Source organism: Arvicola amphibius, chromosome 4, assembly GCF_903992535.2.
Source record: "Arvicola amphibius chromosome 4, mArvAmp1.2, whole genome shotgun sequence".
NCBI lineage: Eukaryota > Metazoa > Chordata > Mammalia > Rodentia > Cricetidae > Arvicola > Arvicola amphibius.
In genome coordinates this window covers 14,478,266-14,492,523 of record NC_052050.1, presented here as the reverse complement: position 1 = coordinate 14,492,523, position 14,258 = coordinate 14,478,266, and the positions used below count along the sequence as shown (strand labels likewise).

The 14,258-nt window shown below is 41.0% G+C and overlaps 1 protein-coding gene across 9 annotated transcripts in view; it reads right to left on the bottom strand.

Annotated features, from left to right (window-relative positions):
- Bptf (bromodomain PHD finger transcription factor) overlaps positions 1-14,258 on the bottom strand; it is a 108,590-nt gene that overhangs the window by 51,101 nt on the left and 43,231 nt on the right. For 5 of the 9 annotated variants that reach the window (XM_038327706.2, XM_038327712.2, XM_038327711.2 and 2 more), the window contains 4 exons: positions 8,599-8,784; positions 4,367-4,554; positions 2,311-2,666; positions 1,857-1,988 (listed from right to left, as the gene is read on the bottom strand). In XM_038327706.2, the coding sequence (XP_038183634.1) occupies positions 1,857-1,988; positions 2,311-2,666; positions 4,367-4,554; positions 8,599-8,784 (862 nt within the window). The remainder of the gene's footprint in view (positions 1-1,856; positions 1,989-2,310; positions 2,667-4,366; positions 4,555-8,598; positions 8,785-14,258) is intronic. The other 4 variants (XM_038327709.2, XM_038327713.2, XM_038327715.2 and 1 more) reach the window with 2 other exon arrangements.

Sequence of the window (14,258 nt, the reverse complement as noted above, 5' to 3'; positions counted from 1 at the left end):
TTGGACCTTGCTGTGTAGATCAGGATAGCCTCAAATTAACAGAACTGTATACCTCCACCTCACAAGCATGGAGATTAAGGGTAAGCACCATTATGCCCAGCTCAGCTTATCCTTCTTTTTTTTTTTTTTTTTTTTTTTTTTAAATGTATAGCCCAGGCTGGCCTCAAACTCGTGATCCTCCTGCCTCCTTCAGCAAATCCTACTGGCGTGCGCCACCACAACCAGCTCAACTTGTCCTTCTAATTCAGAGTTTTGTTAATATTATTTCTAAATTAATCTTAATTATCTTACCAAATTCTACCCCCAAAAATCCAACTACACGTGAATGAAATTTTATAGTGACAGGACAAAAACTGACATCACCGAGAAATTTATTCTTCTTATCTTGTTTTATATTTTTGCCTTTTTTTTTTTAAACCTCAGACCCTGTTGCCCACACTTCCCCAAGTGCTACCAGTCCAGATGTGAGCCACCACATCATTATAAAATAAAACATGTTTAAAGGGCTGGAAAATACATTTCTATTGTAAAAAGTTAGGGGATTACACCACTCAAGTGACCCAGTAGGAGGGCAGACAGACTGACTCTTAGTGCTTTAAAGTGTTAAAAAGTATAACATGTTTGCTACTATGATTCTTGGTAGTTTATCTTTTTGTTTAGACCAGATCCTACAACTTGTGATTCTCTTACCTCAGCCTCAATGCTAGAATCAAGGGAATATACAACCACATCTAACATAGCTACACACATACACACACACACACACACACACACACACACACACACACACACATGTTTGTTTATTTAGCTTAAAATTCTAGGATTAAAATCAAAGTCTTGTGTGTATAGTTTGGTCCTCAGAATAATTTTTAAATTTTTTATTCTTATTTTCTAAAGTGTGTGTGTGTCTGTGGACACAGGGAACGCACATGCAACTGGAGGCCAGAGGTGGACATCTAACACCTTATTAATATATTTATTAAGGACAGTGCCTCTCAATGAATCACTGTTTCAGCTAGACCGGCTGGTCAGAGAGCCTTCATGATGTGTCTATTTCCCAAATACCTGATCCCTAGCAATGGGCTTACAGGTGTATGTGTGTGTGGAAAAGAACCTGATCCTGTGGAAGGGCAGCAAATGCTCTCATTCTTACTTCTAGTGCTTGCTCAAGTACACAGCTGAGTCTACCTGGTAGCTATATGAACTTCGGCCAGACATTCAAGTCTACAAAGAGAAATAAAGCCTGACCTTTAGCATAGTGTTGGGAACATTTTAGAATAAATGCTTAAAATATGACTTCTTAGGGTTAGATATGGCAGCAGTTAATACAAGGCTGCTCTTGCAAAGACTCTGGTTTGGTTTCCAGAACTCACTCAGCTAACAAGAGTCTGTAAATCCAGCTTCAGAGCATTCTAATACCTTCTTCTGGTCTCTGCAGACACCAGAAATAAACATGATGAACAACATACATGTAAGCAGACACCGGATATAGACAGACACTCTTTCATCTTGTCAAAAACGCTTTTCACTTGTAATATCTTTTAATATGTATGTGGGACTAGCAAGTTGGCTCAAGGGGCAGAGTCACCTGTCAAGAATAAACTTCTCTCCATCTATTCAGACCCATGGCATGCACAAGTCCACACACACACATATACACATAAAATATAAAAATTTAATAAAAAATATATTTGATCTCGTTTCATCTTCATCACGGTCTTGCATCCTGGGAATTAATGAAGAATGGGAAGAGACAGTGTTTACTGTGACCTCTTGGGCTATTCCATAATTATTAATGATCTAGCATTTCAGAAATATCCAATACTCATCAATCCCAAAGCTAAGAACTCACTCACCTTGTGTGTCCTAAAGACTCCCGCCATATTGGCAGCATCACAACAGGTTTAACTGCACACTCCAAAATTGCAAGAGCCAACGCAAACTCTCTGGGTTTGCTACACATCTGAACGGCCTTGATCCAGTTAGCCCTGCATTTCAGAAGAAAGAAAGCATTTCATTCCATTGTTCGTAACTGAAAAACACAAGAGTTACAGTCTACCACGACTCAGATGAGAAAGGGTTCTATGTGGCACGAGCACACAGGCACACCGAGGGGGCTTAGCTCAGAGAACTGGAGATTTTATACACAGGAGCAAGTCCAGACATCACCCAGGCCCTCAACTCCTTGACGCACAATATTCTTTAGCTTCGGTCTCCATTTGACTCCTTCTGATACTTAGAATTATCCAAGGATCAATTTTTAGGTAATTAGCACATTTACAGCAATATATGAACTTCAGTTTCCTTTACCTGTGTGAAGCCCAATTGGGATGAAGAAAGGACGAAGGGATGTTGCTTTCCAGCTGCGTGATGGTCAGTCTCAATGTGGATATGGTAAGGACTTTGGACCCGTGGACAGACCCATTCCATTTGAACTCCCCAGCTGGAGTGAGACAGAACTTATGCGCAAGGTGCCTCCTCTTATCGTGGTCCTCCCTGTGTTGGTGTTTATTCAGGGCAAAGGAATTGGTAGAGTACTGATTGTGGTAGACACGATACTTCCCTTCTTGTCCCAACTTAAAATAATTGTTGATATTCCCTTTCATGACCACCTCCTTTTTGGTGCTCAACCGTGAAACTTCTCCTTGGGAGTTAACTACCAGCACCTGATGAGGAAAATCAACATGTCATTATTCATGCCAAAGATGCAAATTTTGTCTGACCAACTGTCTTTCAACAATTGTAATCAATTGTTCCAAACATGAGACATTTTATGACTAAGAGTTTAAAAGTAAACTTATGACTAAGTTTAAAAGTTAAAAAAAAAAAGGCGGGGAGGACCTAAAAAAATAGAAAAGAAGCTAAAGAGAGGTTGGAGCTAGGCTGGATGTCTCATGCCTGTAGCGCCAACACTCAGAAGGCTGAGGCGGGAAGACCATGAATTCAAGCCTTAGCTAGGGCTAGCTGCATAGCAAGACTGTCTCAGGGCACAGGACAGGTGGTAAAGATACTTGTCACACAAGTCTGGTGACCCATTTTAAGCCATGGATACCACAAAAGTGGGAAACGAGAATTAACTTCACAAAGTTGTCTGACACCCCCTCATTAACCTGGAGGCTTGTGTGCACACACATATTTCTGGTCTATAAAGGGTCACAGAGAGAAACCCTGTCTCGAAAAACTACCTAACTAAAGGTGAAAGTTGGTAATTTATAGTTAAATAAGGAAGACATAACTGCAGAAAGAAAGGAGAGTGGCCTTGAGGATTAGACACCACTGAGCACGTTCATGATCTCAGACACAGACTATCAGTCTATCAAACTCTAGCCATAGTTTATTAAAATAGGAGAGCACTACACACACTACCCCCCCCCCCGCACCCCTTCTCCCAAAATGGCTAAAAGTCCTCTACTGCTGCTCTTTTCATTATTCCAACTTTAGTTGCTCTAGGCCCTGGGGTCTTTAAAATAATGTTTCCACAAAGCTGGGCTCAATCTTTCGGTGGACTATCAAAATCAATACTGGTTGTTTACTTTTCTCCGCTGACGTGAGAGGGGACGTCAGGGGTTTAGACAGGGCCTGGGTTAGCAGCCAGGCTTGCCTTAGACTAGCTGTATTCTTCCCTGCTTCAGCCTCCTCAGTGGTTCAGTACTGCTGGATGCCCCAGGAAATCATCAGACACAGCTGTTGTCACTCTGTGCCTGCAGCTAGGCGAGCTGAGCTTGTGGTGTCAGGTTTGATCATCTGCTCTAGTAGAAAGTGGTCACAGGAAATGGGGTTGTGGTGGTGCAAGTCTTTAATCCCAGCACTGGGAAGGTAAAGGCAGGTAGAACTCTGTCTGAATTTGAGGCCACCTTGGTCTATGTACCAAATTCCAGGAAAGTCAGAGCTACACAGTAAGATACTATCTTCTAAAAACAAGAAAAAAACCTAACAGAATTGTACTTGATTAGCTGACTCTAACATCATCTGCTCATTGAATTCTAATAAATGGACTAAATTTGTGTGTACAAATTTCTTTGCCACAATACAAGACTTACAGTTTTGTTCTTGGTACTAACTACATTAAAGAAAACACAATTCAAAACTAGGTCTATAAATTTCCTGTCCTTTTTTTTTTCTTTTTTTAAAAAAAAAGATTTTATGGTAATCCAATTCTAATTATTTAATGTGTGTATGACTGTGGGTGTTGGCATACTTGTGCAGGTGCCCTTGGAGGCCGCAGACACAGCCCTTGGAGCTGGAGTTACCAGTTGGGATGTAACCATTAGAAGAGCAGCCAACGCTCTTAACCTCTGAGCCATCTCTCCTGTCCACGATCCTAATTATTCACAGTACACAGAATTTTGTTTTAAACAGAACACACCTCTTTGCCCTCCTTAAACAATTTGTTTGCTTCATGGGCCGCAGCTGCCACCTGCTGGCTCTTGAGCTGACTGAGTTTGCTATCTGGGTTCCGCAATCTGGTGATGATGCGAGTGGAGCCAGACGTTCCTCTCCCAGCTCCAGGGGATTCGGCGATTTCTCCATTAGACTTCTCCAATCTGAAATCCCCTGTTACCAAATGAAAATGGCACAAAGTGATTGCTGACAGGAAGTAAATAACTAAGAACGCCTTATTTATCCAACCCTGACATGCCATATATATTTAAAGTCCAGGAGAAATAAGCAGATCGAGTCCTTTGAAAGGCAAAGCATGTCGTCAATCCTGAATGTTTTTGTCAACAGCAAACATCAAAAAGCAAAAATACTGTGTGCCATTCATTATTTTGCAGAAAACAGTGTTACCTGTTTTGAAACTCATCTACTAGAGAGGAGAGGTCTCCAAAAACGTGCAAATAACAAACATAACAACTCGAATGCATACAAAATGTTGTCTTGTATATCTAATGTGCATTTTTATATTAAAGGCTGGAGTTAATTTCAGAAAGATTTTCCACTTAAGTAGTAATAGTCTTAATTTTAGAAGTGCCAACTGAATTTTTCTCTAGAGCACATAATTATCTGTGAAAACTCATTACAATTATTTTTAACATAATAAAGATTTCTCAACATCTCCTTTATAACTTCATTTTTGACGGTGACAGTCTGAATGCCCAGATACAATTTCTGCTTTCTATATGCACAAATTTCACATTGGATAGTGAACATACATACCCAGCCATTCATCACTGTACATTTTCCATTGTTCAGAAAATTGAATAAGACCTGATTTTTAATTTAAAGCTAAAAAAAAAAAGAAATTAAGCAGTGTAGCATTGGTAAATCCAAGGATGGGAATTTCGTATTACATATATGGTGGCATTTTAGGCAAGTAGAGACAGACGCAAATGGGGAGGCTATCTGTTCATTTCAGGGGATTGTTTGATATGGTTGGCTCAATCGATTCCCTACCTGTCCTTCCTTCTGGAGGGACATGTTCTGCCCACTTTAATTGTGTAGCAAGAATAGGGTTATGGATCAAAGGTCCTGCCTTTGGAAGCAACTACAGCACCCAGAGAGAACTGGACAGAAGACCTCACCATCCCACTAGGCAGCTTTCCCAGCCAGTCGTCACCCTATTCCTTTTTGAGCTTTTAAGTATGGCTTCTCCTCTCTGTTTTCTTCTCTTCCCTGGGACTGAACTGAGAGCCTTGCATGTACTGTGCATATGTTCTAGCACTAGACGGAACCCTCACCTTACTATTCTGATTTTTCTATTAGTGAGCAGGAAGGGTATGAATTAGAGGCTCTAACTTTTACCTCTATGGTAGAAAGACTGTATGTAACTTGCAGGGAGCAACCCCCCCCCACCACCACCACCACCAATACTCCAGAGCAGACATGAGAAGAGCAAATGTTGAGGAAGTTGACAACCTGGCTTAGCTTCCTGAACCTGATAGTACACCCGTGGCTTTCACCAGCCCTAAACGCTCCTGTTGAGGCCACTAATAAAATGTTATTTCTGTTTTTAAGCGAGGTAGATTTCTGCCAAAAGGAGTTAGTCCTAAATAATTGAGCAAGTATTTTAAGACTTAGTCTACAAAATATGCCACTGAGCAAATTGGGCAGACTGGAGAGCGAACCCAAGGCTCTCAACTCTTATGGCCATTTATTACATCCTGCAACAGACTTTATAGATGCTCTCTTGGTTTTAGGCCTCACTTGTTGAAAGAAGAGATGGAATAGCAAGAGCTTTCTGAAAGAAGCCCCTCAGTGCTCAGCTAGAATTCAGTGCTGCTCAGAATGAACCCTCTGCATTTGCTAGTTCAGCAAAAATAAAGCGAAGAACAACCGCATCTGTATGCATCACAGCTGAAGACACAGGGCGAGGCTAGGTCCTCATGGAACACAGGCTACCCAAGTCCAAACTGCTGCCATTAAGAAGTCAACCTCTACAGGCAGCCTGCTGGCAAAATAGTCACCTGCTCTAAACCAGCCCCTCTGGCAAGCATAAGCAAAGGGCAAAAACTACTGGCCCACCAAACACAGTGAGGAAGTAGAAGGGTTCCTGTCCGAGAGGCCTGAGGCAAGTTACTAAGTACTAGGTATGAGTGGGAATCCCTACAAATCTGCAAGGGAGTGTTGTTATACTGACATGGGGAGTAAGGGCAGGGAACTCTCCAACTCTGCCAGTTACTGTGTTCAGCCAACAGTGATTCCCAACAACCCATAACAGCCAGCAAAACCTAGGCTACCACAACGGAATGGCCCCCAGAAGAACCTCTTGCATGCATCTCACTTCTCACCCACTGTCACCATATCAAATCTACCCAAATAGACCCTCCACTGTCAGGACAATAAAGTGAACAACAGCTAAATTCAGAATTTCATATGGGTTATAAACTTAAGATAAGACATACCCAAACCTGTCAAACAATGCACAGCACAAAGAAATCTTAGACGGGGCTTAAGATATAATTATATACAACTACTGGGCACAATTGTGGGCCAAAGGTTTTTAGACATTTTCAGGTGAGGGTCAGACAGAGGCATTGTGAACTGATGGATGGGAACAAACACGAGTGACCATGCTGTGCTGAGCGACCTAAGGATGCAACCACAGCTCTCTGCGTGGTCCTATCTTTCAAACAGCCCTGTTCTTTAGAAATTCATTCCTACCCATTTCAATCATATACTTTTGTTGGAGCCATCAATAATACCTTGCCTGCCCTGGCCACAGGTGTGGAACAATATGATCCAAGATAAGCCACTCAAATTCCTTCCTCAAAGACTTTTGATTTGGAGCAGGAGTAGGGGCTTTGGGCCACAGACCTTGGAAAGACATGAGAACAAATTGCTGGTGCCATCTTACCTGCAACTTGGAAAAAGCCTGTCTGTATTAGGAGAGAATTAAATTATCACACAAACTTAAGTTGATTGAAAATGGGGGTGGGGGGGGATAGAGCAGTGGTTATACCACTGGGTCCACTTATGCTTCAGGAGAACATGAACTTCCCAATTATATGAGCTAATTAAATTCCCTCTACATTTGGTCACTTACAATTGGAAAAGTTCTAAGTAAAACACATCTCCAACCTTATGTCATATCTGAAATTATACTCAAGATAAATTTAAAACAATGCTACAGACTTATGAGAAATTACTGCAAATATTTATTTTCATGAGATCATCTTCCTTTTAAAAAAATACAACACATAGGGAAAACCTGCAGAAAGAGATGAAATTTAACAACATAAAAATTAAGCACAAGAAAGTAATAAACACAAATATGAAGCAGATATTAATGACTAGAATACATAGGCAATTCTAAAACTTATGAAAAATATTAAAATTCTATAGAAAAAAGCAAGCAAAAACAGGAATCATCAAAACACAGAATATTAAACACATGAAAAGAAGCAACCACATTCATAAGTGGAAATAGGCAATATTTTCCATTAAATACATTCTTACCACTGGCAAAAAAGATAAATGGTGTTAGATTTAGGTGTGCAAATAGGGAAACATACAAGTATGGAAATTAGTAGGGTTGTCCTTCTGGGTGATGAACTAAGCAGTAGCCACTATTATCTGTAAAGGGTACCTACCATCTGACCAGCCAGTCATTTCATTCAGTTTCCTACACTGCTAGAAACACTTGCAGAACACAGAGACACGTGTGGAGACAGGTAGAAAGCACCACCATGGTGATGGCCAAACACCACGCAGCAGCTAAAACAATGCATTTGACTCTAACATGAGAAGTCCCTACCATGTGTCACTATGTGAGAAAAAAAAACCATAGACACACAAAAAACAAGATGCAGAATGATCCAATTAATATATTTAAAAAAAAGAAAACCAAAAAAATTGTAAGCATACAGATATGAACAAAAGGAAAAATACAAAAAACTGATGGTGCTTACTTATTCTTCAGGAGAATGAAAAAGTGTCTACTTTTCTCCTCTTACACGATTTTTTGGTAAAGCAAAAACAGTGAGCTCATGTTAATGAAAAAAAATAAAACAAAACCAAAAAACACAACAAGAGACACTAATTCTTTCCAACCCACTAAACTTTTATTTAAAAAATGAAAATGTTTAAAGAAAAAAAAAAGAAAAAAAGAAAAAAAACCACAAAAACACCTCTCCCCTGAGTGGCTGAGTGTGCTCTTACCTATCTCTTCCTGAGCAGAGACAGGTGTGTGGGAGTCGCTTTCCACAGCGCCAGGGTCATCAGCTGCCTTAGCAGAGTCACTCTGGGAAGAGCTGAGTTCACTGCTGCTACTGCTCTCCAGATTAGGCTGGGTGGAGGTAGTGGTAGCACTAGTGTTACTGCTGTCACATGTCTTGTTAGAATCTTCTAGAAAAATAAAATATCTGATTTTTACATTGAAAAATCACAACAAAATCTAAATGTCAGAAAAGCACTTAATGGTTGTGGGACTTCATCACGATGCTGACCAGTAGAAAACAAAGCAGACCATGGAGGAATGTGATGCACTCTGTGTGAGAGGAAGTTGGTAAGTCCTGTAAAAGCCTTCCGCCCACTGACAAACAGGCTCTCTATCATCAACCAGCACAAGCAGATAACTCCCGACAGTCTACAGTCAAAGAAAAAGCAGCCAACACAACCACCGCACACAACTCAGGACACATCAGATAGGAAGAAGTGGTTTTGCAGAGAAAAACACCCAAAGCAAGAAGCTTATATTCTCACTTTTCAAGAATTTTCAAAGATCTCATTTAGAAATAGAATTAAAGAGGATTCTTTACTTCTAAGGTTTTCTAAGTGTGATCACCTTTTCTGGGTAACTCCACAGCAGCACTAGCAGTTTAGTTCCTAACCAACACAGGAATTAGTACCAGGAAAAAAATGAATGCCATGGGAGCTCAGAAATTGAGTCCGTTTGCACTCCTCTTTGTCAACAACGAGGTACTCTCTCTATCACTAAGTAAAAGTGACTGACATTAGGTCACACCAACTACATGAAATATAGTGCCAAATGAGGAAAGGCATTAGATCTCTGACTGCACCCAATATGAGGATTGCCATAGCATATAGATAGAGAATACAGGAATAATCACAAAGGAATGAAAGTTGCCTTAAACATGTGGAAATATGACCACTTCATTCAAGCCAAGAGAATGCAAACTGGAGCGACAGGGAAGGTGGGCCCCGTGCTCACACCTGTAGTCCCTAGGCTGAGACAGGAAGACTGTATGAGTGTGAGGCTAACTTAGACTCAAACAAACTAAATAGAACAGAAAAAGCAGTCAGGAGGTGGTATCACAGGCCTGTAATTGCAGCACTTAGCGAGGCAGAGGCAGGCAGATAGATCTCTGTGAGTTTGAGGCCAGCCTGGCCTATAGTGAGTTCCAGGACAACAAGAGCTACACAGAGAGACCCTGTCTCAACCCCCCCCTCCAAAAAACCAACCCAAAACCGTAACAGAAATGATGTCAGTACATCTGCAACTGATACTTGCAAATTCCAGACACTGAACCCAGATGCATACGGTAAATAAAAATAATGCTGTCTTTCAAACTAATACCACACAACTTCCAAATCTAGCCCTCCTTCATCTGAGACACAGGAAATATTATAGATCTCTGACTACACCATACGATGGTTACTAAGGCATCTGTCTACTTTAATATTCAGATCCTTTGTTTTTTTAGCTATATCTGTTACTTTTCCTTTTACTGAACTCCCTAAAAATGATACTGCTCTCTGTTGGGATGTTACATAAAGGTAAATCTTGAAAATGGTTGCATGTCTAGATTTTAAATTTTCTTATTAAGGCCTGGCGAGATGGCTCAGCTCATAAAGGCGCTTTCTCTCAAGCCAGACTATGTGAGTCCCATCCCCAGGGACCACATGGTAGAGTGGTAAACAAACTTTCACAAGTTGTCCTGTGACCTCCACAAGTCATGCTATGCTGTTCTCTGAGCTCTACTAACGTGCCTTGGCACACCTTAGCCCACAGTAAATAAATAAATCTTCATGTTACAACGTTTCTGCTCTAGGGGCTGCAGACACAGCTCAGAGGCTTGGAGCACTCAGTGCTCTTGCAGAGGGCCTGACTCTAGTTCCCAGCACCTACATCAGCTGGCTCACAACTGCCTCTAACTCTGGCTCCAGAGGATGTGATGCCCTCTTCTGGTCTCCACAGGCACCTGCACTCACATCAACTCTCATTCAAAAGAAAAACTTCAAGCCAGGCGGCACACCTTTAATCCCAGAACTTGGGAGGAGGAAGCAGGTGGATCTCTGTGAGTTTGAGGCCAGACTGGTCTACAAGAGCTAGTTCCAGGAAAGGCTCCAAAGCTACAGAGAAATCCTGTCTCGGAAAAAAAAGAAAAAGAAAACCTAAAAAACTTCAAAAAAAAAAAAAAACAATAACAAATTTTTCTACTATAGAAAATAAATGCCAATCCAAAGGTAGTATAGCTTGGAAATATTATTAAATATAATGCACATTTCAAAATAATTAAGATACTAATTCAAAAGAAAATATAAAATTTGGATGCTCCTGGTAAAAATGAACTGCAAAAAACTTGAGAGGCTGAGGGTAGCTGAGCACTTGCCTAGCATGATAAGCTATGGGGTTCGATCCCTGGTCTCACAAACAAGTTAGAAAGTCACTCTCATAGCAAACAGCTGCAAATAATTTTAAACATCTTACAATGGAGGAGGAAAGAGACTTGCATTAGAACAATACAATTTAAAATTTGACTTAACTGTCTTATGTTGTACCCAACAACAAATAAGTGTGTTTTTTTCAAGCACAAATTTATCAATGTCAAACTCACACTGGGGATATAACTCAGTGCTTGTCTCTTGACCACAGGTCCTGAGTCCCACACCCATCACCACCCAAAATGAATTAACTGTAGTCATGCAGAGGGAAACTGAAGTGCTGACAGCAAGCACAGGAGGGCATCACAGCCTTGACTTTCAGAAGCTGGGCCATCAGAGATGAAAAAAGCAAAGAAAAGAAAGCAAAGAAATAAGAAAGATGAGAGGCTAATTAGTCAGAGAAAAGCGTGTGATAGCTGAGCGCAGAGACCAGAGAATAACTGCAGAGTCAGTTCTCTCCTTTATTTTACTTCAGTTCTGGAGAATGAACTCACATGGTCAGCTTTGCCCAGCAAGAGCTATGGACTATCTTTGCCCGCCTCCATGATCTCTGAACTAGTTTCTCACTGGTCTGGGATTCTGTGAGCAGGCTAGACTCCCTGGCCAGTCTTCCCAGCATGGAGATTGTCTGTTATCATGCCTGACTTAAAAGATTCTGGGGCAAGAACTCAGGTCCTTTCAATGCCTGAACTATCTCTCCAGCTCAAGGTGACTACCACTGGTAAACTGTATTTATTATTAGTGGGGAGGGGGCAGGCACGAATATAGCACAGGATACATGTTGAGTTCAGATGACAACTTACAGGAGCTGGTTACTGCTTTCTACCATACGTTCCTGGAAAGTGCTTTTACACACTGAGCCATCTCACCACCTCATCCACTGACCAGAGGGGGCATCAACAGTGACAACAGGGATTGGTTGGGGGCTTCACAAAACACAGCACCCTCCCAAGAACAGTAACACAATTACTTCCTGGACAAGAAAGAAGAGAAGCAGAAGGCACAGGAGACAGCAGAGCGCCCTCCCTGGAGGCCAGAGTCATCGAGGACTCCACTCTACTTTGTCATGTATTCCCACCAGACTACTGAGTCTGAAACTTATTGTAGTATCAACTACTTGATACAAGTACAAAATGAAGGCTGACAAGATGGCTCAAAAGGTAAAGGTGCTTGCTGTCAAGCCTGAAAAACTGTGTTCAATCCCCAGGAAGGAGAAACTGTCTCCAGCAAGTTGTCCTTGGATCTGTATATCTGCCATTACGTGGGCATGTGCATGCATGTGCACGTGTTCATCCACATTTGCCCACACAAAATAAATAAATAAATGGAAAATAATCTAAAACAGCACACAAAGACTAGAATCAAGCAAATTTGGTTTAAAAACATATCAGTTATATCAAACCTGAAGCCCTAGTACATCTAAGATTTACATTAAGTACTGATCAATCTATAGAGACAAAGATTATAATTAAAAAGTAATAAGCAGGCTGGAGAGATGGCTCAGAGGTTAAGGCTATTCTTCTAGAGGTCCTGAGTTCAATTCCCAGCAACCACATGATGGCTCACAACCATCTGTAATAAGATCTGGCGCCCTCTTCTGGCCTGCAGGCATACATGCAGACAGAACACTGTATACATACATAATAAATAAAGCTTTAAAATAAAATTTTTTTAAAAAAGTAACAAGCATGGAAGTTGCTTTCCTCACATTATTTCAGCAATAGTACTCAATATTCAAAACTTTTAACCCTGAATATGTGGGAATGAGAATAAAACTGACTAAAACCTAGAAGTACTTAGCTGTTGAAACAAGTTATAAACCTGCATTCCTTCAGCCCCTGAGGAAACACTCCTGGGAAGCGCCACCTTTCTCACCGACAGCTCTATTTTCTAAACAGTTCTAATTTTAAGAAAGTTCTTAATAGTCAATCAGAATATTCCCTTCTAGTTTCTACTTTTATGATGTCACATTTCAGCAAGTCTGATCCCTACTGGCTCCCCAGTTCAGTGCCCCAAATACTGCAGGAATATTAAGTTTTTCTAATGCCAAACCTGTAGTGTTCTGAGTCTAAATAATTTTTTTTTTAACTTTTTATGTTTTGATGCAGGGTCTCACTTCATTAACCCCGACTAGCCCTGAGTGCCTGCCTGCCTGCCTCACTAGCACTGAGACTACAGATTGCACACCACACCCAGGCAGCTCTCTCTGCTTCACTGGCGCATAGGTTCCAGGTTTCCCACATCTTAATGAGCCCAAAAGTTCCCTTACTATCAACTGTGTCAGATGCTCTGCTGACAGCTGGGGTTCACGTGGAGCCTGTACGCAACCTAAGCTTTTATTGGGGTTTTCAGCTAGCTGCCAAAATCCTTCACAATCCAATCAGAAATCTGGAGGCTCTTAAAGGGGTGGATGGCACTGACTAATGGGCAGAAGACCTAGAACGCACATCTTTTAAACAGCAGTGTGGCAACACAGCCGGCACATCCCAGGACAGCTAACACACAGCAATACTTTCATAGTCACAGAAAAGGACCTCTAAGGATTTCCTCCAACTATGACTTTTTTTTGGTGATATTAATGATGCTTACTTTTTGATTTTAATAATCTGACTTATATATGTGAGTATATGTACATATACACATGTGCGTGCGCGCGCGCACACACACACACACACTGTAGTAAAAACACCTTTGGATTTCTTGAAAAGCAAAAAGGTCATAATTATACATTCTCAGTATGATAACTTACTCCAATGAAGTTTCCATGTTAAAAAGGTTAAAGTTAGAATTACTGGTTAACATATCAATCAATGCATCTTGCAGAAATGTTGGTGATAATGGATTCTCTGGTAATATTATGATCTGACATGTAGCACTACATGAGCACATGCAAACAGAAAATTAATGTGTTAGTATATACAGAGCCAGAAGGGCCATGTCACTCAACATGGAAACAGACATCACTATGTGAGTAACTCAAATCCAATCTCGGCCAGGATGGTCTGGTGGCCAGGCATACAGTTCCATCTAAGAAACACAAGCATGAGGACTAAGAGGGGTTCCAGGCACTAACTGCAAGACCATCTGCAAAACACCAATGTTAGGTGACAGTTTAGCAATCAGGAATGGCACTGTGAGCAAGCGGCATGGATGAATGCAGACTTTCAGGTTCTAGGTGACATGCAGCTTTTACT